General features: G+C 46.1%; 1 protein-coding gene across 1 annotated transcript in view; it reads right to left on the bottom strand.

The window, feature by feature from the left end:
* Nucleotides 1-1,881: 1,881 nt before the first annotated feature.
* LOC128343928 (uncharacterized) overlaps nucleotides 1,882-26,896 on the bottom strand; it is a 30,294-nt gene continuing 5,279 nt past the window's right edge. The window contains exons 3-8 of the mRNA XM_053293360.1: nucleotides 24,074-24,221; nucleotides 19,703-20,770; nucleotides 14,609-14,685; nucleotides 8,585-9,403; nucleotides 4,585-4,711; nucleotides 1,882-3,224 (exon numbers count right to left, since the gene is read on the bottom strand). Of these exons, the coding sequence (XP_053149335.1) occupies nucleotides 2,230-3,224; nucleotides 4,585-4,711; nucleotides 8,585-9,403; nucleotides 14,609-14,685; nucleotides 19,703-20,770; nucleotides 24,074-24,221 (3,234 nt within the window). The 3' untranslated portion in view covers nucleotides 1,882-2,229. The remainder of the gene's footprint in view (nucleotides 3,225-4,584; nucleotides 4,712-8,584; nucleotides 9,404-14,608; nucleotides 14,686-19,702; nucleotides 20,771-24,073; nucleotides 24,222-26,896) is intronic.

Here is a 26,896-nt window from a genome sequence, read left to right as displayed (position 1 = left end):
ACGGCTACTAGTCAGAAGGCTATAGGCCACCTCCAGCCACAAAGGCAGGATGCCTCTGAGTACCAGTTGCAGGGGAGTAACAGCAGGAGAGAGGGCATGCCCTCAACTCCTGCCTGTGGGCTTCCAGTGGCATCTGGTGGGCCACTGTGCAAGACAGGATGCTGGACTAGATGGGCCTTGGGCCTGATCCAGCAGGGCTGTTCTTATGTTCTTAAACACTTCAGCCATCATTTTAACACAGAAAATAGTTCATATTCTTGCCCCCTCTCCAAGATTTTTGCAGGAAAAATGGCTTCTGAAGAAAAAAAATAGTTTCTCTCACCCTCCCAATTTTTCTGACTGCCCCCACTTCACATTTTTACAATTTCCCTGCTGTAATGATGGACATGTTGCTAGTTTTCAGTACAGGCAGCTGCAGAGCAGAACATCCTGTGACTGTAGCCCTGTTCAGATATTATGTTGTGTCTGTGTGCCTACTGGTGCCTATACTGTACACATGTACCTATTTTTGTGTGAGTGACTGTATATGCATTTGTTTTAAATGTTTGAGGGTACAAGCCTCCTCAAACTCAAGGTGCAAATAGGAATTGTAGTATTGTATGCACTTTGAATATAATGGCAGATATCCTAACACTTCACTTAGACTTCACAGTCTAAGTCTTCTCTGAATATACTAAGCAAATAATTGTTCTTTGAAACTGACTTTTCTACTCTTCTATAAAGTTACATGGTCATACTTAAATCCAGAAATGGCCCACAAAGTATACTTCTTGCCTGTGGGCTCCCCAGAGGCATCTGGTGGGCTACTGTGTGAAACAGGATGCTGGACTAGATGGGCCTCCTTGGGCCTGATCCAGCAGGGCTGTTCTTAAAGCAGAACCGACCACAAGCCTCTCTTTGTGGAGGACTAACACTGTGCTAACACAAGGCTGTTGTGCAAAATCTGGAGCTTTATTTATTGTTAGATTTCTATACCGGCTTTCATAAAATTATCTCAAGGCAGTTCGTCTTGCTTTCCGGAGTAGCATGGTGCTAGCACAAACATATCAGTAGCACACCTCACATGTTTTATTGAGAATTTTGTGCAATAATGTAAGAGTGCACTTTGAATTTCCCCGACTGATCGTACAGCTGCTCAGTCTTCTTGCGCTAGCCCAACTTCCTTTATTGCACAAGAGCAATATTAGGACAGAAACACAGGAAGCTGCTTATACCAAGTCAGACAGTTGGTCCATCTAGCTCAATAGTGCCTACGCTGATTGGAAGCAGCTTTCCAAGGTTTCAGGCAGCAGTCTTCACGTGGAGGTGCAAGGGAGTGAACCTGGGACCTTTTGCAAACAAAGCATATGCTCTACAGAGGAGATACAGACAATGTGTGGATAATCACTCTGTGTGTGTGTGTGGATATGTACATGTGTACACTATAAACAGAAACCCTATTCACACATTACATTCAACACTCATACGAGGTACAGATATGTACACAGGTACAGTTATTCACATATTATGCCAGACACAGGTAAAGCAGTACGCTTTCTATTTGTGTTCTGCATTTTAGGAGGCCTGTACCCAGGTTCACTTTTAAAATAAACGCAGGTACAGTCTAGTGTTCCCTCTTACAGGAATTCTCAGATGTTGTTGACTACAACTCCCAGAATCCTCAACTGCAATGGCTTTTGCTTGCGGATTATCGGCATTGTAGTCAACAATATCTGGGAATCCCTGTTAGAGGGAACACTGGTAGTCATCCACAAAAAAACAAACATGAGTGTACAGCGTATAGAGTTACAATCTAGTCCTATTCAGACAAGTGTTGAATGTGATAAGTGAACAGAACCCGTGTAGTAGCATTAATGGACAAATTAACACAACAGCCACATATATTTTCTGAGATGTCTCATTCCGAGACTTTCATTATTTGCTGGTTCCCACTAATCACTTGTGCCAATAATCACCAAGACGTTTGTCATATTACAAGTGGTCATTATACATTTTGGAAAGATGTCCTTACAGTATGATAACTCTGTGTAGTATGTATATACAATTTTACTTTGCCATGTTCATGAAATTTTGTTTCACAAAAATGTCAGAAAAACCACAAATAAAAAAAATAGGGCTCATGTAGCTTTTTTTCTTCAGAGTTGGTGTATACAGCTCTTCAGTTCAAAAATGCTTTATGTCTTTCTTTTATCTGTTGTCCTCCAAACAACCTTGTGTGTGAAGTGACTGTTATTCCCATTTGTCAGAAGGGGATGAGCTCAGGCTGAGAGAAAGAGACTCCCCCCAAGTCACAGAATTTGTCCACGGCGCTGGCGGCTTGTCACCAAAGGGAGCCCTCTGGTCCACCAACGAGACCGAGCCATCACCCTTCCCAGCCTCCAAGCACTTTAAAGATTTCTCCCCATTGTGGATTCGTTCGTGTCTAATGAGAGTTGACTGGTGACTGAAGCTTTTCCCACACTCTGAGCACTTATATGGCTTTTCACCCGTGTGAGTTCTGTGGTGGGCAATCAGAGACGACCGATCGCTGAAACTCTTCCCGCAGTCCGAACAAGAATATGGTTTCTCTCCTGTGTGAGTCCTCTTATGCGTGGTCAACGTGGATCGGTCGCTGAAGTTCTTCCCACAGTACGGGCACTTGTAGGGCTTCTCTCCTGTATGGATGCGCTCGTGTTTCACCAGGTGAGGCCTCTGGCTGAAGCTTTTCCCACAGTCCAAGCACTTGTAAGGTTTCTCTCCAGTGTGAGTCCTCTCATGCAGAATGAGGTGCGATCGCTGGCTGAAGCTCTTCCCGCAGTCCAGACATTTATACGGCTTCTCCCCAGTGTGGATTCGCTGATGAGTAATAAGGACGTTTCTTCGGCAAAAGGTTTTCCAGCAAACTGAGCATTTATATTGGGACTCCCCAGTGATAGTCCTCTCGTGCACAATAAGATCAGATCTGAGCCTAAAAACTGGGTCCAACTGAATGCCTGTGTTCTCCCTTCCCTTGAGGATTACTGGTTGCTGCATCATGTTTTCGTTCAGATCCTCATAGCCCCCCTGAGAATTAATGAATTTCCCTGCTTCGGACTCCGGATTATTTCCCTGTAGGTTCTCCAACTCCCGATCACGGTGGCAGACAGCTTTCTGCTCAACATCTCCTGACAACTTCCCAAACGGCTCCTGTTCCTCAGGATTGCCTGGGCAATTTCTCTCCTTCTGACCACCTCTCTCAGGACCTGCTGAAATGAGAAGAGAATTCAGAAGAGTAGCTTATCCTCTGCCGAAGGAAAGCGAGTCTCGTCAGGTTTAACACTGATCAACTCATCAGCCATCTTCTCTTAGGTTACATAGGAAGCTGCCTTATAGCTCGGTACGATCTACACCAGTTATTCCTAATCAGGGTTCTTCCAGATGTAGTTGAAGTACAACTTCTAGCATCTCTAGCCACAATAAATTGTAGTTGGGAATGATGGGAGTTGTAGTTCAGCAACATCTGAAGGAAGTCTGGTTGGGAACCACTGTTCTACACCGACTGGCAGCAGGGAACCATCTAGTTTATTCTTCTATGCTAACTGCTTTGAGAATTTTTGTTTTAAAAGGCAGTCTATATTATTAACAACAACAACTTTCCAGCTTAGATGATGGCCCCAGAGAACCTATAGCAGAACTGAGTGGTTAAAAGGATAATGGAGAAATATTTTATTCTTGATCTTTAGATATTTATAAACCAAGTCTCTCCTCTATATCTATATCTATTTTAATTTTTAATTTAATTTAATTTTAATTGTTGCATTTCTATACCACCTTTCGTTAAAAGACAACCCCAAGGCGGTTTACAAAAGTTAAAAACATACAATAAAAAGACAATAAAAACATCAAGCTAAAAAATATATAAAAAAATTTTTTATCTATCTCTCCTCTATTTCTATATCTATTTTATAGTTAGATTTATATACTACCTTTCATAAAACCTATCTCCAAGGCGGTATACAGAAGTTAGAATACAACAATATAAATCCATAAAAGTCCCTTTAAAACATTAAAATCAATTACAAATAAAAACCATAAACAAGGGACAAATTTATACATCACAAAATCACACATATACAAATGTCACAACCATCCCTGGCAGGCAAGCAGCTTTAAAGCAGGGGTAGACAACTTTGTCTCTCCAGCCGTTGCTGAACTACAACTCCCACCATCCCCAGCCAGTGGGTTGTGGCTGTGGATGATGGGAGTTGTAGTTCAGCAACAGCTGGAGAGCCAAGTTGCCTACTCGTGCTCTAAAGGCAGTTCTAGTTTTAACTTTTTAACTTTTTCATTGTTGAAATGTGTCAATCTTTTTATCGGTTGTTTTTATTGTTTTGTAAACCACCCAGAGAACTTGTGTTTTGGGAGGTATAAAAATATGGTAAATAAATAAATAAAATAATCTCACTGGATTTCTTGAGAGTTTTCCTTCACCTGCACTCTAGTCACCGTCCTGACAATTCTATCACGTGCCTCCCTTGTACTGGTGAGCGGCTTAGACTCTGTTCAGGAGCAGCATCAGACACCTAGAGGTATTGTGTCAACAGGTCAGACAACGGCAAGCCTTACCCAGAGAGGTGGCATCTGTGTCGACCTCTTGTTTGATTTCCCTGAAGTGTGGCTTCTTCCAGGTAAGTGATGAAGCCCGCTCTATCTCAGGGAAGTGACGTATCGCCTCCTTGAACGGTCCCAGCCCCTAGGAACAGCAAGAGAGGAGGGTCTCATTTGAAGGCTGAGGCAGGTATGCTATGGGTAACAGCTGGAGGCCCCTGACCAGATGTATCCCCCCCACTCCACTGCTAGCCCTATAAGTCAGGATGCATTTTTAGCCTCAGAGCTGCTCTTCTGGAAGCAGGTGTGATTTCTCCCCTTTGTTAAGCAGGGTCCACCCTGGTTGCTTATGAATGGGAGACTGCATGTGTGAGCACTGTAAGATATTTCCCTTAGGGCATGGAGCCACTCTGGGAAGAGCATCTAGGTTCCAAGTTTCCTCCCTGGCAGCATCTCCAAGATAGGGCTGAGAGAGACTGCTGGCTGCAACCTTGGAGAAGCCACTACCAGTCTGTGTAGACAGTACTGAGCTAGATGGACTAATGATCTGACTCAGTATATGGCAGCTTCCTATGTAAGAAGGTTTGACCTGTAAGGATTCATCTTAAGCCTGGGCGACAACTATGTTAGATAGAGAGCTGCCTTATACCAAGTTGGATCATTGGTCCATCTAGCTCAGTACTGTCCACACTGACTGACAGCAACTCTCCAAGGTTTCAGGCAGGAATCTCTCTCGGCCCTACCAGGAGATGCCAGGGATTGAACCTGGCAATTTCTAAATGCAAGCAGATGCTCTTCCATAGTCTTTCCCCAAATGCTAAACTAGACAGACAGGTGTCTAGGAAACCAACCTTCTTGATGCAAGGAATGTATCAATCTGAGCTTGCTCAGGTTCCCACAGAAATTTTTTTGAGAATAGGGGATAATATTTAGAAGTGTCTCATGTCATTATTACTCAATATAGAACTTATTGCTTAATATGAAAATGGCTTGGTTGCTAAGCCAATTAGAATACCAGAAAGGTTGGAGTAATCTGGTTGGACTATTAAACTTGCTTACTAGGGAAAGTGAGCTTCCTTTTTTCACTTTACTCTATCCCTTTTGTATTTCAACCCAAAACAGGGCTTCTCAGACTTGGGCCCTCAGTTGCTGTTGGACTACAACATCCATCATCCCTAGCTACAATGACCTTGGTGGTTGTGGTTGAGGATGATGGGAGCTGTAGTCCAACAATTCTGAGGACCCAAGATTGAAAACCCCTGCCCTAAGGAAAGGAAAAAAAACCCTTTGGAAAAGATTACTTCCCCATTTTAAGCTACACATTCTTTTTCTGGTGGCATTTTTTGTATTTTTCTCCTGATTTTTACATTTGACCTTATCCCTTTTTATAATTCTTTGATTTTACCTTCATATACACTTTCCTTGGTTGGGGGTTCCAACTTAAAGCAAGAGACTCCAACTTTGGGGTTCTTTGCTCCTTTTCTATTCTCATCTTCTTTGGTGGCGAAGAGAAGTTTCTCCTCTTTTTAAGCAGTTTCATTTTTAGCTGGAGATTTTGCTTTCATCTGTTAATTTTTTGCAGGACTCCAGACTCATAAACTACTTTTCCTAGAGTGGAAGTGCCAATCTCAGGTCCTCAAATGTTGTTGGACTACAGCTCCCATCATCACCCCAACCACAGTAGCTGGGGATGATGGAAATTGTAGTCCAACATCACCTGAGGACCTAAGATTGTGAATCTCTGTCCTAAAGGATTAACAGTGTTTCTAACTAGTGGGGACTCTTGAGGTCTCTCCAACATTTAAGAACGTAACATAAGAAAAGCCCTGCTGGATCAGGCCCAATGCCTATCTAGTCCATATAAGAGCCCCTGGTGGCGCAGTGGTAAAACTGCCGCCCTGTAACCAGAAGGTTACAAGTTCAATCCTGACCAGGGGCTCAAGGTTGACTCAGCCTTCCATCCTTCCGAGGTCGGTAAAATGAGTACCCAGAATGTTGGGGGCAATATGCTAAATCATTGTCAACCGCTTAGAGAGCTCCGGCTATAGAGCGGTATATAAATGTAAGTGCTATTGCTGCTAAGTGCTAGTCCAGCATCCTTTCACACAGTGGTCCAACAGATGCCTCTGGGAAGCCCAGAGCTGAGGGCATGCTCCTACTGTTACTTCCCTGCAACTGGTATTTAGAGGCATCTTGCTTCTGAGGCTGGAGGTGGCCTTTAGCTTTTAGCCACAGATAGACCTCTCCTCCATGAATTTATCTAAACCCCTCTTAAAGCCATCCAGGCTGTTGGCTGTCACATCTTGTGGCAGAGGAACCCATAGGTTTATTATGCATTGTGTGAAAAGAAATAAGTACTTCCTTTTGTCAATCCTAAATTTCTTGGCAATCAGTTTCATGGGATGACCCCTGGTTCTAAGTGTTATGCAAGAGGGAGAAAATTCTCTCTCCATCCACTTTCTCCACATCATGCATGATTTTATAGACCTCTATCATGTCTCCCCTCAGTCATCTTTTTTCTAAACTAAAAAGCCCCAGGTGTTGGTAGTCTTGTCTCATAAGAAAGGTGCTCTGGGCCCCTGATCATCTTGGTTGCCCTCTTCTGCACCTTTTCCAGTTCTACAATGTCCTTCTTAAGATATGGTGACCAGAACCATACGCAGTATAAATGTGGCTGCACCATAGTTTTGTATAAGGGTATTATATTAGAATTTTTATTTTCAATCCCCTTCTAATGATCCCTGGCATGGAATTGGCCTTTTCCCCAGCTTCTGCACATTGAGTCGACACTTTCAATAAGCTGTCCACCATGACCCCAAGATCCTTCTCCTGCTCAGTCAGGCTCAGATCCTATCAGTGGACAGCTCAGATCCTATCAGTGCATATGTGAATGCTATATTAGAATGCTAGATATCAAATTCCACATACAGAGGTCCTTAAACGTGAGCCCCAGATGTTAGCTTTCACCATTATGGTTGGGGATGGCAAGAGCTGTAACCCAACATCTGGGGACCCATGATCAAGAACTCCTGCTTTAACGCAATAAGCTGTAAAAATGTTACTAGATATGGGGTGGTGAGATGGCTGCTAGCATTTCTTTGTCCTTTAAATAGCTCTTCTGTGTGCTCTGATCCATTGTGCCTTATTTTACTGAGGACAGAACTTGAACCACTGGATTGAAGTCACTAGGATTTAGGGTAGACCTTAGGGGGAATCTCCTAACATTCAGCTCAACCAATCAGTGTCAGAGAGGTGTCACTGCTGCAAGCACTACACAGTGCAGATTATGAGATAGGAAAAAGAAAATAACTATAAGAAATGATCTTAAAATACTCTCTCACTCTCTCTCTTGCAATGAACTATGAATCCGAGAGCAGGCTTTCTAACACTGATGCAAGACTCGTTTCCTGGCACTGAAATCCAAACTGGTACACAAAGACTGGAGCACATAATCCACTGTACCTGTCCACAGAGATGTGGGTTTTTGGAAATTTTTGAATTGGAAAATTCCTTTCCCCCCAAATTTCCCATGCATTTTAGCTCATTCAGGGCACTCAGGAAGTATCAGGCAATCCTGAGCGAAGATAGAGATCTGTGTTTTGTCACAATCTGTAAGAAGTTTCTTGCAGAAAATTTTACTAAATAAATTTTTCAGATGCCCTAAATAGAGTCTGGCCTGATTTGGCATGTTGTTTGATCCGTATATTTAGTAAGAAAATCTCAGCATATAGAATTTCAGACACTATCACCAAGTTTTGCAAAAACTTTATGGGGTTGGTGGGGAGCGGTAAATAAAGACACTTAATATTGTTTAAAGGTTATACTGAAACAAAATTCAATGGTGTGGGCAGATATTTAGAAGTAGAAAATTTTCCACAGAAATCCTACATCTATGCCTAGCAATTCCCTGCTGTTTCAAAAATACTGGTATTGCACAGTTGAGGCAAGCTGATTTTATGCTCCGAATCCTTACATGGACTCTCAGGCTTTTGGAATCGCCCGTATCGAACTGACTTACCTGCCCGTTGTCCTCTTGCTTCCTCAGCAGAAAGTCTTCTGCCAAGGCCACTGCTTGAGAGCAGGACTCCGGCCCGCCTTCCCTCACCCAGTTCTGCATCTCCTGGGGCAGGATGGCCAGGAACTGCTCCAAGGTCACCAGCTCCAGAATCTGCTCCTTGGTGTATTTCTCTGGCAACAGCCACTGGTAACAAAGTTCCCGGAGTTGGTTGCAAGTCCCTCGGGGTCCCTCGGCCTCCCGGTAGCTGAACTGCCTGAAGTGCTGGCGCTGTACATCAGAAAAGATGGCCGCCTTCTCCACCTCCTCCTCCAGGACCTCTTGTTTCACTTGCCCACAGTCTGCCTTGACTTTGGTCAGCATGCTGTTAGCCGACTGCTGGGCGTCTCTCTTTAGGCCTGGCAGGAATTGGGGCATCCTTTGCCTCCTTGAACACTGCCTGGCATCATCTGCTCCCTGAGGCGGTGACAGGACAGTCTGAGCCTTATCCCTTGATGCCGACCCTAGCTGGTGGGGAGTATTTCTCCCTTCCGAGTGGGAGGACTCCATTTCCTTCAGGAACTCCTGCAGCTGGGATTCCCAGGGCTGTGGCAGCCCCTTCTGCTGCTCCCGTTTAACGTGGTCAGGGAGCTTTCTTTCCCAGAATTCCTTAACACTCCCCATCTGGGCGAGGCTGGGACCTTTTCCTACCCCCTCCCCTGGTTCAGATGGGTCTGGCTCCTCCACTTTCATTCTCTGTTCCACCACGGCCTCTGGCAATGGATTCAGGGTTGCGGCATCTCCTCCTCCAGTTGCCATTTTCCTCCTCAAGCCGACAGGAAGCTACGCTGGTGCCAGTGTGTTATCCAGTCTAGCAGAGTCTCCGTCAAATGCTAATGTCTCCAGTTGGGTAGATAGTTTGCAGGCAAAATGCAGTGTTCTGAAAGAGGGGTGGGGATGGGGGCGTGGAAATGACCATGACAAAGAATTAGACCATTCTTATCCAAGTGATGAACAAGTCATTCTAAGTTGAGGCCACTTCCATCTACTTAGAAAAGGGATGGGGCTTTTGATCTGTGGTAGAGCACCTGCTTTGCATGCAGAAGGTCCCAGGTTCATTCCCTGGGATCTTCAGGTAGGGGCTGGGAAAACCTCCTGTCGGAAACCTTGGAGAGCTGCTGCCAGTCAGAGAAGACAATACTGAGCGACTTGGACCAGTGGTGAGACTCAGCAGTCGGCAGCTTTCACTTCTTTTAACATGGTGACTCTTACCTAGGACCCCTTCCTGTGTGCTGTGATTTTGGTTTGTATCTAACATGGTTTGTTTCCAACATGTCAGAACATAGTTTACAAAGGGGTAAACCTTTGGAAGCCATGTTCTTGTTACAAAGTATACTTTGAGTGCCTGTCATCTTGAACCATGGATTGGCCCGAAATATAGGAACATACGGTAGGAACATAGGAAACTGCCATATACTGAGTCAGACCATTGGTCTATCTAGCTCAGTATTGTCTTCACAGACTGGCAGTAGCTTCTCCAAGGTTGCAGGCAGGAATCTCTCTCAGCCCTATGTTGGAACCTTCTGCTCTTCCCAGAGTGGCTCCATCCCGAGGGGAATGTCTTGCAGTGCTCACACATCAGGTCTCCCATTCATATACCCAGAATGTTGGGGGGCAATATGCTAAATCATTGTAAACCGCTTAGAGAGCTTCCAGCTATAGAGCGGTACATAAATGTAAGTGCTATTGCTATTGCTATATGCAACCAGGGCAGACCCTGCTTAGCTAAGAGGACACCCCTTTCCCTGTGCAATGAATGTGGTTTCTATCTGACGGTAAACACAGAAGGTGTTCGACAGGGACACACACATAGACACACAAACACAGACATAGTGATGTCATAAGTCATCTTCCCTTCAGAGGGACTAGGTCTTGACTTTGATGTTATATGGCACTTCAGGGGTGCTTCAAGCTCTTCTGAGGCCCAGTGGGGCTGGAGAGATAAGCTCTGAGCCGCCTCCCCAGCTCTAGGGTTGTGGGGAGTAAGGCCATGTTCCTGTCTGCTGAGCCTCAGAAACACAGGAAAATCTACAATATTTTGTGATATTAAAAGGTAAAGTGTGCCGTCAAGTCGGTGTCGACGCCTGGCGACCACAGAGCCCTGTGTTTTCTTTGGTAGAATACAGGAGGGGTTTACCATTGCCCTCTCCCACGCAGTATGAGATGATGCCTTTCAGCATCTTCCTATGTCACTGCTGCCCAATATAGATGTTTCCACCAGCGGGGATTCGACCCGGCAACCTCTGGCTTGCTAGTCAAGTCATTTCCCTGCTGCGCCAGTAGGTGGCTAGCTTTGTGATGTTACTGAACTGTTATTGGCCATAATACTGGAGCTATGGTGTCCCTATGCGGCCTCAGGAACAGGACTTCCTTAGTTGAGTAAGTTCAGCTATAGAGCAGGAATGCCCGGCTGTGGGTCCCCAGATGTTGTCAGCCATTGTGGCTGGAGCTATAGTCCAACAACATCTGGAGACCCCAGATTGGGAACCCCTGCTCCATAGCTGTATTTACCCAGCTAAATCTGCCAGTGGTGTGGATCAGAATTGTGGAGTATGCCGGTACAGTGAATAAACAGAGTACAGTCTTATTAAGCCTCCTCTTTCCTTTGACTTGGGAGAAACCCTGCTGCAGGCCTGTGTAAGGCACCCTATCTGGGAGCTGCATAACAAAAGAGTTTACATCCCGGCTCAGATAACACAATTATCTACTTTCTGTCAACTCCTGATCCAACCACCACCAGTAGAATATATGGCACCAGGCCAGCTCAGACAGTATTTCCTCTCCCCCCCCCCAACTAAAATGGGAATCTGTCATTTATTCACACATCTCAGCATCTTCCTAGCATGTCATCCCTGCATGTTTCTTAATCATACAAGTGAGTGGTTTGTCCAAATTGCTCCTCTGCACATGCTATACATTTATAATTTAAAGTTTAAAGCTATTAAGGAATGCACCAAGAGGAGATTTCTCCTGGATCAAGAGAGAGAGGAGGTTGTGCTGTGCTGAACAAGGACAGTGTGCAGTTTATTCACTGTGCCAGTGGCCTGCCAGTGGATCATACCACACAGTCATGATCCACTGGCAGACTGCTGGTAAAGAGCCAGCGTGGTGTAGTGGTTAGAGTGCTGGACTAGGACTGGGGAGACCCAAGTTCAAATTCCCATTCAGCAATGGTCCTTGCTGGGTGACTCTGGGCCAGTCACTTCTCTCTCAGCCTAACCTACTTCACAGGGTTGTTGTGAGGAGAAACATAAGTATGTAGTACACCACTCTGGGCTCCTTGGAGGAAGGGAGTTCGATCCTGACCAGGGGCTCAAGGCTGACTCAGCCTTTCATCCTTCCGATGTAAGTGCTATAAAAAGTAAAATTAAAAAAAAATTGTGGCAGGCTACTTATTTGATGGGTGGGGAAGCAGCATGGGGATGTCCAGGGTAAATAAGTAAAATATTTTACCAACTATCTTTCAGCCATAAGGGCTTCCAAGACTATTTGCAATTAACACAAATTTAAGAGTCAATTCATGACAAGAATCAAATCTAAAAACAGAGGCTGGCCTCCAGAGCAAGGAAGGGCCAGTGTAGCAAGAGAGCAGCTCAACAGAACTTTCCAAGTAACTGTACTGGGAAAGCAGCAATTTTTTATGCTTTCCCCTTTCTCAGGAAGTCCTCTGTGCAACCTGAAAAATATGTTCCTGAGGATTGTGCAGCCCATCCCTACTTGGAGATGCTGGGTGACTGAATTGAGAGAGCCAGTGTGGCGTAGTGGTTAGAGTGCTGGACTAGGACCAGGGAGACCTGAGTTCAAATCCCCATTCAGCCATGAAACTAGCTGGGTGACTCTGGGCCAGTCACTTCTCCCTCAGCCTAACCTACTTCACAGGGTTGTTGTGAAAGAGAAATTCAAGTATGTAGTACACCGCTCTGGGCTCCTTGGAGGAAGAGCAGGATATAAATGTAATAATAATAATAATAATAATAATAGGGAATCTTCTACATGCAAAGCAGATGCTTTGCCACTGTGTGCTCCTGAGAAACATATGATGCTGCTATGTACTGAGTCAGACCCTTGGTCCATCTAGCTCAGTATTGTTTACACTAACCGGCAGCAGCTCTCCAGGCAAGAGTCTTTCCTAGCTTTACTTGGAGATGCAATGGATTGAACCTGTGACCTTCTGCATGAAAAGCCGGTAGAGGTAGAGTGTGCTGTTGAGTCGGTTTCAACTCCTGGCAACCACAGAGACCTGTGGTTGTCTTTGGTAGAATAGAGGAGGGGTTGACCATTGCCTCCTCCCACGTAGTATGAGATGATGCCTTTCAGCATCTTCCTATATCACTGCTGCCTGGTATAGGAGCTTCCCATAGTCTGGGAAACATAAAGCAGGTGCTCTACCACAAAACTACAGCTGCTCCCTTAATGACAGATCTTTTATCTATCATTTTCAAGTCCATCAAGAAGTTCTTAAAAACACAAGCCTAGGATTTATAACAACAAAGGTCCATTTAAAAACAAAAACAAAAAAAAACCCATTACCACCGACGATACAAGCCACATCATTCCACAGAGGTATAAACTCGTAGATGCAGACGCAAAGAGACAGCAGTTTTTAAAAAGGAAGCATCGTTCACAAAACTGCAATAAGGATATATACGGATCAGTCTTGAGATGAAGGCTGCAGAGAAAAAGCTACTAGTCCTCAGCAAGTTGCACGATTTATTTAAATTCACTTGATTACCCAGTCACTCAACTAGCAGATGATCAATTCCACCACTCACCTGATCATCCCCCAAGAAAGCTTTCCTCCCCACACTTCTTTAATTTAGGCTTGGCCGCGCCTGAGAAATTCAAACTCCACTCGCCTTTCCCATAGTAGAAGAAAAAGGAAGTGATCACAGCACTAGAAGGAGGTTAAAAAAAGAAGAAAGAATAGAGTCACGCAACAGGCTGAACTTCCGGTATTGTATTGAAACCTGCCATTGGCCCATAGAGATAAAGTTCTATACGCCCCCTGGTTTCCGGTTTGCTTTGGACGCTCCATGTTATGGTATTGAGAGTGGTAAAAGCACAACATACCTGCGTAGGAGTGAATGCGACGGACTACCTGCTTTCCTCACTGAGTGCTGGCTTTGGGAACAAGTTAACTAACATATATATTCGCTGCAGTCTAGGTGTGGATGTGGACTGTGCGCGCGATCTCTTCTGCAGCAGTTTTGGACATTTCTGTGTAATGCTAAACACACTTAGGAGTTAGGGAAGACCCACTCACCGAACAGAGTGGAGCTTAATTCTAGGTAAGTGTCCATAGGATTGCGGTGATGCAGAGCAAGCCTATGCCTATGTAGAGCCAGCGTGGTGTAGTGGTTAGAGTGCTGGACTAGGACCAGGGAAGCCCGAGTTCAAATCCCCATTCAGCCATGAGACCTGCTGGGTGACTCTGGGCCAGTCACTTCTCTCTCCGCCTAACCTACTTCACAGGGTTGTTGTGAGGAGAAACCTAAGTACACCACTCTGGGCTCCTTGGAGGAAGAGCAGGATATAAAATGTAAAAAAATAAAAATGTTTACCCACTGTATTCAATGACACTTTCTCAGGTAATCATGCTCTAACAGTGTAGCCTTAGTCATCGTGTCCAAAGGAACCAGGAAAATTGGGCTGGTGGGGGGAAGGAACTGACAATTTTCTAGTTTCTTATTCTAGATCAGGGTTTCTTAACCTTGGGCCCCCAGATGTTGTTGGACTACAACTCCCATCATCCTCAGACATGGCCTTTGTGGCTGAGGATGATGGGAGTTGTAGTCCAACAACATCTGGGGGCCCAAGGATAAGAAACCCTGTTCTAGAGGGTTAGCCCTGTGTTACCCAGCAGCAACAGAAAGAAATCTTGTGTTACCTTGGGGACTAACAGTTTATCCGTGATCAAAAATGGAATGAGGCAGCAGCTTCATTAGGCTAATTAATATTTAATACATGGGCTTGCGTGGGTTATCTCACTTCCTCAGACGGGTGAGGTGAAAGGGTTTGTTGTAGTAAGGATTTGTTGTAGTGAAAGCTTTCCACTTCATTAATGTCTGTGTTCATAAGAAGAACCACACAGCCTGAATGCTATCAGTAGTATACAGAGATATGGTAAAAGCTTGGAATACATGTAAAGTATTATAAAATCCTTTGCTTCCATCACGATAATTAGGTAACGGTTAAAGCACTAGCAGAAATTCAACAGGCATGGTTCATCCTTCTATGAAGTTTGAGTGCTAGGGATAACTGCCTGTTGCATTTTTCCCTGCTATGTCTGAGGCTCATGTGAATAGTCCCAGGAGCATATGAATCCTGTGTGTGATTAGAGTCACAGGATTAATATGAAGTTGACTTGCCATGTTGTTATCAGTGATCTGGCTATTCTAGTGCTGCCTACTAACAGTTCCCCAACATCCTCTTGCTAGCTGGGCTGAACAACCTTGAGCATGCATTTTAGGCTCAAAAAGAGGTGTTCAACATGCAAAGTTGCCTTATTGTACTGAGTCAAGCAATCTAGCCCAGGAGCAACCAGCTCTGAGTCCCCAGATGTTAGACTATAACTCCCATCATCCCCATGCCACAATAGCCCTTGGAGCTGGGGATGGTGAGAGCTGAAGTCCATTGTGGCTGTGGATGATGGGAGTTGAGTCCAACACTATCTGGGGACACAGGCTCAGGAACCCTTGATCTAGCCCAATATTGTCTACCCAGGCCTCTCACAGTCCCCTACCCATTTGAAATCCGTTTTTTTTTTTAAAGCAGAGATACCAGGGACTGAACCCAACATCAAGCTCATCTAGATGCAAAGCATTCTACTACCTTCCAAATTAACTAGTTTATTCATTTTATACAGTCCCTGACAGGACTCCTCATAATGGAGGCTTCCTTGACTGAGGGGATCACACAGGCTTCATCCCACTTTATAGGGAATGCTGGGATTCTTTGGAGGCTTGTTGGGAATTCCTCCATGAGAAGGCTGGAAATGAAGAACATGCATTGCTGAAAGGCAGTTTGACCCACCAGTCTTCTCCGGCTGTGACATGAAGCCACAGGGGGCTGTTCTGGAGTGCACATTCAGTCCACAGGCAGCAATATAGTATAAACCAGTGTGGTATATAGTGAGCCCATTCCCAAGACTGGGCAGGACTTTGCCCCACTTACCTTCCTCCCCAGACAATTGATAGTTGCTGGGAGCACCATCTGCACTCCCACACAATCCATCCCCGGAGATCCAGGATGACACGTCCCGACCTTCGAGTATCCCACAATGCACCATGCACAGTGCACTGGGGGATTCCCTCAGGGGATGGCCGCTCTAGGCACCTGTCTCTGTGTCAGCATGAGCTGTAAATAGCTTGCACTGACACATGATCCTGGGAGCCGGGCTTCACCGTTGGGTTTGGCGCTGCAGGGTCGCCGGAATCCACACAGATCCCAGCAGTTCTCTGGGTGTGGCTGCTCGTGAGAACAGCCTCAGTGTGTCCAAACTTGGGAATAGGGCTGCAGCTGAGTGATAGAGCATCTGCTTTGCATGTAGAAGGTCCCAGATTAAGTCCCCGGCATCTCCAGGTAGGGCTGGGAAAGACTCCTGCCTAAAATCCAGGAGAGCTGCTGCCAGGCAGTGCAGACAGTACTGATGGACCAAGGGCCGGACTCCGTATAAGGCAGCTTCCTACATTCCTAGGATTAAGATGTCTCTAGTTCAGATCCTTACCCAGTCACAAAACTCACCACAGGTGCCTTTCGACTACATCTGCTGCTTCTCCATTTGTCGCTTTTTATTTTCCTGGTGCCCTTTAAATGTATCAGCTCAATTATGCTTTGTGAATTTGTTTCTTGCTTAAAACAGAGAGGAGAAATTTCTGGGGCTATTCTCACGACCAGCAAAAATCGGGCTAGGAGAGCCTAGTCTGATTTTTACTGGTCATGTAAACCACTGGGCTTGCAAGTGAGCCCGGTGGTTTGTTTGTTTGTTTATTTATTTAATTGCATTTATAAACCGCCCCATCCAGAGGCTCTGGGCGGTATACAATAACTTTTAAAAAGATATAACACCCACAATTAAAACAATGCTAAAACAATATAAAGACAATTCAAAAATGATTAAAACTATTTAAAACCAATTAAAATACTTTTAAAAACAACACTTTATAAGCCTTGGAAGCGGGTTTACAAGCGGGTAACCCGCTTAATTGCTCCTGCCGCGAGTGCTCTGCTAACTCTGTCTTTGTGCTCATGTGTTGCTGCGGCGCGGCTCCGCACCACAGCAACTCACGAGTAGACCCCCAACTGGAAGGCTAAAAAACAGCCTCCCGGCTCGGGGGTCTCTCCAGCATGCCCTGCGCACTTGCGCAGGGCATGCTAGAGCTTCCAGGGGTCATGCATCCCCAGATCCTCCCAGCCCCCACCAGCTCTGTAATGGAGCAGGCAGTTGTGTGGGCGGCTGCTTTGGCCGCCCAGAGCAGACTGCCTGCTCGTATGTGGGGAGAGCGGGCTAAGCCCCCTCTCCCCGCTAACCCACTCCAGGCTCTTCTCACTGATCGTGAGAAAAGCCTGATTGATTGATTGATTGAATTTATATACCGCCTAGTCTAAAAATCTCTAGGCGGGGTACAGATATAAAACATAAAATATAACATATTTACAATTCATAAAAAGATTAAAATTATAGATAAAAACACGTTAAAAACACATTCAATTTTTAAAACGGAATCTCAGTTGAAGGCCTGGGAAAACAGGTACGTCTTCAGGGTCCTCCTAAAAGCAAACAGAGAAGGAGGTGCTCTTATTTCAGCAGGGAGCGTGTTCCAAAGCCCTGGGGCAGCCACAGAAAAGGCCTAGCCCCGAGTTGCCACCAAACGGGTTTGCAGCACCCGTAGTCAGACCTCTCCAGATGATCTTAATAGGCGACAGAGCTCACGACAGAGAAGGCACTCTCTTAAATACGCTGGACCTAAGCTGTTAAGGTAATAACTAGCACTTTGTATTTCATTCAGAAACCTATCGGCAGCCAGTGCCAGTGCCTATCGGTGCCTATCGGCAGCCAGTTCTTTTAGAATTGGTGTTATATGGTCCCTTCAGGTAAACCCAGAGACCAGTCTGGCTGCCGTATTCTGTACCAATTGTAGTTTCCAAACTATGCACAAAGACAGCCCCACGTAGAGTGCATTACAGTAGTCAAGCCTAGAGGTTACCAGCATATGTACCACCGTTTTAAGGTCACTAGTCTCCAAGAACAGACGTATCTGGCGTATCACCTGAAGCTAATAAAAAGCACTCCTGGCCACAGCCTCAACCTGAGAAACCAGGGAGAGTTTGGGATCCAGGAACACTCCCAGACTATGAACCTGATCTCTTAGGGGGAGTGTAACCCCATCCAGAACAGGCAGATCTAAACACTTTCAGATACCCACTCCCTACAGATAGTACCTTCATCTTGTTTGGTTTCAACTTCAGTCTGTTATCCCTCATCCAGCCCAATATCGTCTCCAGGCAGGCACTCAGGGGGATCATGCCATTTCCTGATGCAGTTGGTATAGAGAAATAGAGCTGGGTGTCATCAGCATATTGAGAGCATCCCAGTGTCACACCCCCAGTCTCAGATAGTGAGGAGAAAGGGAATACTGACAGCCCTCCATCCAAAGCAGGGGTACCTGGCGGGTAGCAGAGCCCGGCTGTCAGTTCCCAAGAAATAGCTGAAGCAGGTCCGGCTGCTGTCCCAGAACAAACACAGCAGTCTGAGGCAGCAGAGTCAGGGACTGAGGAATCAGGTGATGAATTAAACAGGCAACCCCCAATGACTCCACAACAGAGGCGAGTCACAAGATGGCACCAACAGCTAGAAACCGTCGGGAGAAGTAGGCGGACCTTTCAGAAAGTTGATAAGCCCTAAATCCCTGCCAGCTGAGAGTTATCAGCTCAGACTATAAATCACGTCTGCAGCCTGCAGTCAGGGCTGGAAGACAACATGCATCTTGTGTGGAGCAATTATCAGCCCCTAACTTAAGCCAGAGAGATTCCTAGCCATGTGTTAGCCTCTGCGACCCAGACTGGAACACTGTCTCTTGCCAGGCCCTGCTCTGCTTCCGGCCCTGAAGACTCAACAACTTCTCTGCTTCATCCCTTTCTGGACAGACTCCCACACCGGGTGGCTTAGTTGCTGACACCCAGAGCAAACTTCCTGACGATCCTGAAATAATGTCACCTTGTGCTTTTTTGAAAGGAAAGATGGTCTGAAAAGTCCTTGGTAAATAAATCCTTACACTTAAGCCACCTCACAGGATTATTGGGAGGATCAATCATCTCACAAAATTATGGAAATATTATGATCATTAGGGGTCCATAACTGGAGCACTTGTGGGTGAGAAGTATCAGCAGACTTAGGGTAATTGCAGATATGTTCGTTTCACAAAAACTTGAAGAAAGCCTAAGGGACAACCTCCCCACAAACTGCTCAATGGAATGGAATGTATGCAGAATCAGAGGCAGCTAAGAAATAATCAGGTAGGCGGAGCTAATGGAACTCAGAGGCAAGGGAGATGGGGGAGTGCTTGAACAAAGAGAGTGGGAAATTTCTCAACTGGAAAAATACTCCCTCAAGACAGTCACAAACCTTATGCTTCTGAGGGGAAAATGTGCCTGAAACTTTCACCATCCTCAAGCACAGGCTCAGGTAACACATGCGTGCCAGGGATATACAATATAGATTGTATTTTAACTTTTGTAAACTGCCCTGGTATGTCTTATGAAGGGCAGTATAAAAATTGAACAATAAATAAATATATTGCAACATCTTGTTGTGGGCCGCTGCTACTACTACGATGATGACTACTACTACTAATAATGGTGTGATCTGCTGGTGAGACTGGACAACAAAGCAGGTAACGAAGGGTCTTGTTTTTTATTCTGTTTTTAAAACCTATTTTTAATCTGTTCCTTTCATAGTAGTTCATCAGTAAATAAGTTAAAACATTTCCCAGGTCCCTCATCCCCATTCACCCATTCCAATCAAAATCCATTACTGCTACCTTCATGGGTTACATTTGTACAACTGTTTTGGGTTTTTTTAGCAAATGGTTTCTCCGTGGATAGTCTGATGCTTGTTATAATTGGAGAGGTCATTAAAGCTTCTCCCACAGACAGAGCACTGATATGGTTTCTCTCCTGTATGAGTCCTCCTGTGCACAATGAAGCCTGAAGTGTCGCTGAAGCTCTTCCCGCAATCTGAACACACGTACGGTTTCTCTCCTGTGTGGATTCTCTTGTGCCTGATGAGTGCCGATGTCCCATTGAAGCTTTTCCCACATTCCAGGCATTTGTACGGTTTCTCTCCTGTGTGTGTCCTTTTATGTACAATGAAGCTTGAAGTGTCATTGAAGCTCTTCCCACAGTCGGAGCAGATATAGGGCTTCTCTCCTGTGTGGATTCTCTTGTGCCTAATAAGGTGCGACCTGTCGCTGAAGCTTTTCCCACAGTCAGAGCACACATACGGCTTCTCGCCCGTGTGTGTCCTCTGATGAATTGCAAGGACATTGTTCCTGCAGAAGCTTTTCCCGCAATCCACGCACTTGTACGGCTTCTCTCCGGTGTGGGTCCTCTTGTGCAGCACAAGGTGTGAGCTGCGGTTAAAGCTTTTGCCACAATCTGTGCATGCGTATGGCTTCTCCCCCGTGTGGATTCGCTCGTGGCTTACGAGCTGTGACTGCTGGCGGAAGCTCTTCCCACAATCGGAGCATTTGTATGGCTTCTCTCCCGTGTGGATCCGCTGGTGGTTAATGAGGACGGACCTATTGTTAAAGTTTTGTCCACAGTCTGGGCATTTACAGGGTTTCTTTTTCATGTGCGTTTTCCCCACAAAGGGTTTTCCACATTCAGTGCTTGCTTCTTCTCCCTGACCCTTGAGGAGCATTGGCTGGATTAGTCTCTCCTCAAACTCCTCGTATCGGCCCTGACAGTTAATAAACTGTTCCTTTTTCTTCTCTGGACGGTTCCCCTGTTGGCTTTCAGAGGTGTCTGCTTGATCAAGACTGCAAGAAATATTCTGTTCAGCTGTTCCGGGCCACATCCTTCGTAGTTTCAGCTCGCTGGCATTTTCTGTCTGCTTTTGCTCTTTTTCAAGTGAGCTCTCAGCATTAAATCCTGGAACAAAGAAAACAGCCAAATATGAGCTTTCCCCCTACCAATGAGAACATCTATATATTGGGAGACAATGTGGTGTAGCAGATAATGTTAGACTAGAACCATGAAGACCTGAATTCAAATCCCTGTTCAGCCATGAGGCTCTTTGGGTAGCCTTCGGTAATTTGCCATCTCTAAGCCTAAACTTCCTTGCAGGCTTCTTGTGAGGATGAGGTAGGTGGAAAAACCATATGTGCTGTCCTGAGATTTTTGGGGGACTGCAATAAATCACATCTGTATTCACATGGTGGCCCACCAGATGCCGCTGGAAGCCACAGGCAGGAGTTGAGGCAGGTGCGTGCCAGCATTGCGCAGGGGCAGCTGGGGGAAAGCGCCTTGATTAAAGCAGTGGTGGCATCAGGCAGGGCAGGTACGGGCCTGTTCTCCTCCATGTTAAAGGGGATGTGTAATCCTTCCTGTTTTAAAGGGATGTGCTGCAATTCAGACTCCGAATCGCGTTTCGGGCACATCCCTACCAGGGACTGAACCCAGGACCTTCTGCATGGGAAACAGGTGCAGTTCCACTGAGCTACGGTCTCTCTGAACCCACTGCACTTCCAGGGTTGAAGCAGGGTTAAGAACATAAGAATAGCCCTGCTGGATCACGCCCAAGGCCCATCTAGTCCAGCATCCTGTTTCACATAGTGGCCCACCAGATGTCACTGGAAGCCACAGGCAGGAGTGGAGGGCATGCCCTCTCTCCTGCCATTGCTCCCCTACAACTGGTAATCAGAGGCATCCTGCCTTTGAGGCTGGAGGTGGCCTTTAGCCCTCCGACTAGTAGCCGTTGATAGACCTCTCCTCCATGAAGCTATCCAAACCCCGCTTAAAGCCATCCAGGTTGTTGGCTGTCACCACATCTTGTGGCAGAGAATTCCACAAGTTGATTATGCGATGTGTGAAAAAGTACTTCTGTTTGTTGGTCCTAGATTTCTTGGCAACCAGTTTCATGGGATGACTCCTGGATGCTGGACTAGATGGGCCTTGGGCCTGATTCCAGCAGGGCTGTGCTTATGTTCTGTCCTTATCTGGGAGAGGGGAGCTGGTCTGGGGAGAATGAACTGGTCTGTGTTAGCGAACGTGACTGGTCCCCGTGCTAAGCAGGGTCCACCGTGGTTTTCATTTGGGTGGGTGACATGTGAGCGCTGTTTGCTATAGGATATTCATGTTATATTTATTTATTTATTTATTTATTTAATCCATTTATATACCACCCCAAACCAAAGTCTCGGGGCGGTTCACAACTATAAAACAACAATATAAATAAATAAAACATTAAATTCAATTAAAACTCCCAAAGCTGCTAAAAACAATACTGAAAATTACAGAAGTTAAAAGGCCTGGTTAAAAAGATGAGTCTTCAAAAAATCTTTTAAAAACCGCTAGAGATGGGAAGAGTCTTATCTCAACGGGAACGGCATTCCAAAAGTCTCGGAGCGACAACGGAGAAGGCCCACCCCTGAGTGGCCACCAAACGACTTGAGGGTAGCCACAGACGGGCCTCCCCTGACGAACACAGTGGGCAATGGGGATTGTGCAGAAGAAGACGCTCTCTTTAATACTGTGGCTCAGTGGCAGAGCATCCGCTTTGCATGCAGAAGGGCCCAGGTTCACTCCCTGGCATCTCCAGGGAGGGCTGGGAAAGACGACTGCCTTGGAGATCGGCTAGCATTCAGTGCCGACAATCCTAAGCTAGCAGGACCAAGGGTCTGCCCTGGAAGAAGGCAGCTATATCTATAGCTACTATATAGCTATATCTTCTATATCTGGAAGAAGGCAGCTTCCTGTGATGTTATCCACCATTGGCAATTCTGTAGGTGGTGGTTTTGATCTTGGAAAACAGCAGAAGGAAAAGTGTTAAGTCTCTCTCCTCTATATCTTATTCCAGGCCAAGCTGCGATCTCTGCCAAGGCAGGGATCCACAAGAGACACAGACCCTGGACAGCTCCAAAGGAAAAGGGGCCAGGATTTAGCTCTGTGCAAGAAAGCAAGAGAGCTGGTTCTAGCAAGGCAAGAGGGATCTGGCTTGAGCCGCTGCTTGGACTGTGGGCTTTTATGGATGCTGCTCTGACAGAGTGAACTGGCCCTTCCCTAGACAAGGCTCTGTTGTTTAAAGGGGCCTCGCACCATTTTCTCTGCAATGGCTCTGGCAGTGCAGGGGATCATAAGGACACAGGAAGCTGCCTTATACTGAGTCAGACCATGGGTTCATCTACCTCAGCATTGTCTACACAGACTGGCAGCAGCTCCTCCAAGTTGCAGGCAGGAGTTTCTCCCAGCCCTATCTTGGAGATGCTGCCAAGGAGGGAACTGTCCTGCAACCTTCTACATGCAAGCAGGCAGGTGCTCTTCCCAGAGCAGCCCCACCCCTAAGGGGAACATATGACAGTACCCACATCCCATTCAAATGCAAACCAGGGCAGACCCTGCTTAGCAAAGAAGACAATTCATGCTTGCCGGGATCTCCACCAGGGCTGACTGGTTCACACAGCACTCTTTTGAGTCAGATGATAAGAGCAGAGCTGTATCCTCAGGTCATAGAGGGGGTGCTGGCTGGGGTTCTCCCTGCTTCTCCTGGTGTCTGGTTTGTAGGATCTTCTCCCCATCTCATCTCCTGGCCAGTCTACTTTGTCCCCCATTGGGGGGGATCCCCGATCTGGGGTCAGGACACTCTCCCAGTGCTGCTAGTAGCTACCCCAAGCTAATGCCACGCCCTCCCTACACCAGGCATGGCTCTGAGATCTGATCACAGATCTCTGACATCACACCTCGCTTGCCCTTTAGACTGTTCTGTGCAGCAGCCAACACAATGCACTAGAAAGGAGTTGTTCAATGATACACTCTTCTCTAAAAAGGTAGGGATTTGTTTAAGTGCCTTCTGCCCCATTCCTCTGGAGCCTGGAACCTGGCCTGCATTATCAACTGCCAGGGATCAGAAGAGACTCCCCAAAGCACCTCCTTCCAATATATCACACCTTTTTGTGGATTTGAATTGCAAGCCCTGTTGGGACCCAGTCCTGGCTGAAAAGCAAGTTGTGATGTAAATAGATAAATAACATCTTGGTAAGCTGCCTTGGGGCCCCCCATAAGGGACCAAAAAGTGGGATAGAAATGTCTTAACAAGTGGACATGGGAGAGGCTGCAGGGAAATTTAATCTGGGGGTCACAACAAGAGATAATGGATTTCATATACCTACAAGTGGTCCCAGTTTCTTCCTAGGACTACCAGAACATCCATGAAGCCCCTGTTCAAGGAATTCTTACCCATAGACAGGGCATCTCCGTCCCTCTCCTGTTTGATCTCCATGACGAGTGGTCTGTGCCAGGGATCTGATGGAGCCTTCTCCGCCTCTGATAAAACAAGAGCCTCCTCCTTCAAATCCCTAGGAAACTGAGCAGCACAGCAAGGATCCTGTTGAGAGGACAAGAATGATAGGGGGTAAAAACAGGAAAGAGATGGACTGTTTCTTACCCATTCCCATCAATTTCCACACTTATGGGTAGAAATAGATCTCATGAAGGAAACACACGGCAGGGGTGTGCAGGGACTGGTTCATGGTCAAACTGGTCCACTGTGAACCAGGTGGTCTGAGTAATTTGACCGTGAACCACTCCAAACCGCTCCGAGCTGGTTTGTCGGTCCCAATGGCCCAGCCGGTTGGTCTGACCAAACCGGTTCACAGAGTAGTGGTTTGGTCTGAATTGGGAATATACTGGCACACGCTTGGGAACTCCAAAGCTTGTCTGCGGTAGTGCTCCAGGCTTTGGGGCTTGCTTCTCCCTCATTTCCTCTCAATGCTGCACATTGTTATTCAAGGCTAAATTTAATCAAACAATCAATCAATCAATCAATCAATTAATTGTATTTGTATACCAACCCAACTTCCGTCTCTGGGCAGTTTACAACAAAATAAAACAAATTAAAACAGAAATCAAAACCTTAATACAATTTAAAACCACAAATCTAATTAAAAAGCTTGGATGAATAACTGTGTCTTTAAAGACTTTTAGAAAGTTGTCAGAGATGGGGAGGCTCTTACTTCAGCAGGGGGGAACATTCTAAGGTCTCAGGGCAGCAACAGAGAAAGCCCGTCCCTGTGTAGCCACCAGACAAGCCAGTAGCAACAGCAGAAGAACCTCTCTAGATGATCTCAATGGTGGTGGGGCTCATAGTGAAGAAGACATTCTCTTAAATACCCTGGTCCTAAGCTGTTTAGGGTTATAAGCAGTACCTTGTATTTTGCCCCTGAAACTTATTGATAGCCAGTGTAATTCTTTTATATTATGGTAATATAAAAGAGTAATACGGTCCCTTTGAGATGACCCAGAGACCTACCTGGCTGCCACATTCTGTACCAACTGCAGTTTCTGGTCTACATACAAAGGCAGCCCCACATAGAGCGCGTTGCAGTAAAGTCTGGAGGTTACCAGCAAGTCTGGAGGTTATCAGCATACTACTGTTCTGAGGTTGTTTATTTCAAGAAATGTATGCAGCTGGTGAAGCAGCCAAAGCGGATAGAAAGCACCTCTGGCCACTGCCTCAGCCTGGGACACCAGGGAGAGGTTTATGTACAGAAGCACTCCCAGACTGCATACCTGTTCCTTCTGGGGAAGGGTGAACTCATTCAGAACTGGCAGATCAAAACTGTCTCCCGAGTTCCGACCCTGCACAACAAGTACCTCTGTCCTATTTGGATTCATTCTCAGTTTGTTATCCTTCATCTAGCCCATCACCATTTCCAGGCAGGCATTGAGGGAGGTTATGCCTTCTCCCGATGATGCTGTCATGGAGAAAAATATTTGGGTGTCATCAGCATACTGATAAGATCCTGCACCAAATCTCCTGATGATCTCTCCCAGCGGTTTCATGTAGATTATTGCTGGTGATTTTAATGCCAAAATCAGATAATAATGGGAAATAATACAATAATGGGAAATAAACAATAATGGGAAATTTGCAAGGCTGGGTTTTGATTGGAAATATATTTTCCCTTTGGGCAGTTGCTCTAAAGATTCCTGTCTAAGCAGCAGCAGCATTCAGCTCTCTAAGCATATTCACCATCCTAACTTGCTCCCCACACCTCCAAAGGGAGTTTTCTTGATAGATCAGAAGATAACTTTACCTTCCTGGCATTGACTGGTGCCTCCATGATTGACTACCTCTTAATCCCCCCCCCCATTATTAATGTCAACAGTCTACTGGATATCCTAAAACAAATTCAAAGTGGTCACTTGCCCTTAGAATGTTTTGCTGTTAAAATCCCTCATTGTTTCAATGTGAATTTTTGTCCAAGCTGCCATTTTGAGAATGGCAAAATGCCTCCCCAAGCAGCTATTTCAAGCCAGTAGCTCCCAAGGCTCTGGAAAAGGATCCTTCTCTGGAGAGCTGGCCTTGCGGTAGCGGCATGATTTGTCCCCTTTGCTAAGCAGGGTCTGCCCTGATTTTCACTTGGATGGGTGACTACATGTGAGCATGGTCTGCTTTAAGATATTCCCCTTCAGGCAGGGTTTCCCAACCTGTGGCACTCCAGCTTGCTAAACTACAACTCCCATCATCCTCAGCTACAATACTGAGCTTGATGGACCGAGAGTCTGGCTTAGACTCAGCTGCCTTAGACCAAGTCAAACCCTTGGTCCATCTAGCTCAGTATGGTTTCCTCTCTCACTGGCAATGGCTCTCCAGGGTTACATGCAGGAGTCTTTCCCAAGCCTACCTGGAGATGCCGCCAGCGATTGAACCTGGGACCTTCTGCATGCAAAGTAGATCCTCTTCTGGTGAGTTATGGGCCTCCCCCCAACATAGGAAACTGCCTTTGTCTGAGCCAGATTCTTGGTCCATCAAGCTCAGTATGGTCTACCTGACTGGCAGTAGCTCTGCAGGCTTTTAGACAGGAACTCTCCGCTACTTGGAGATGCCAGGAATTGAATCAGCAACTTTCTGCGTGCAAAGCAGGGGCTTGACCACTGAACTACAGCCCTTTGCCTCCACCATTGTTCCCCTTAGCCCAGCAGAGAAGAGAGCTGGTCTTGTGGTAGCAAGCATGACTTGTCCCCTTAGCTAAGCAGGGTATGCCCTAGTTGCATCTG

This window comes from Hemicordylus capensis, chromosome 2, assembly GCF_027244095.1.
Source record: "Hemicordylus capensis ecotype Gifberg chromosome 2, rHemCap1.1.pri, whole genome shotgun sequence".
NCBI lineage: Eukaryota > Metazoa > Chordata > Lepidosauria > Squamata > Cordylidae > Hemicordylus > Hemicordylus capensis.
The sequence above is the reverse complement of the archived record's forward strand: the minus strand, read 5'-3'. Positions and strand labels throughout refer to the sequence as shown.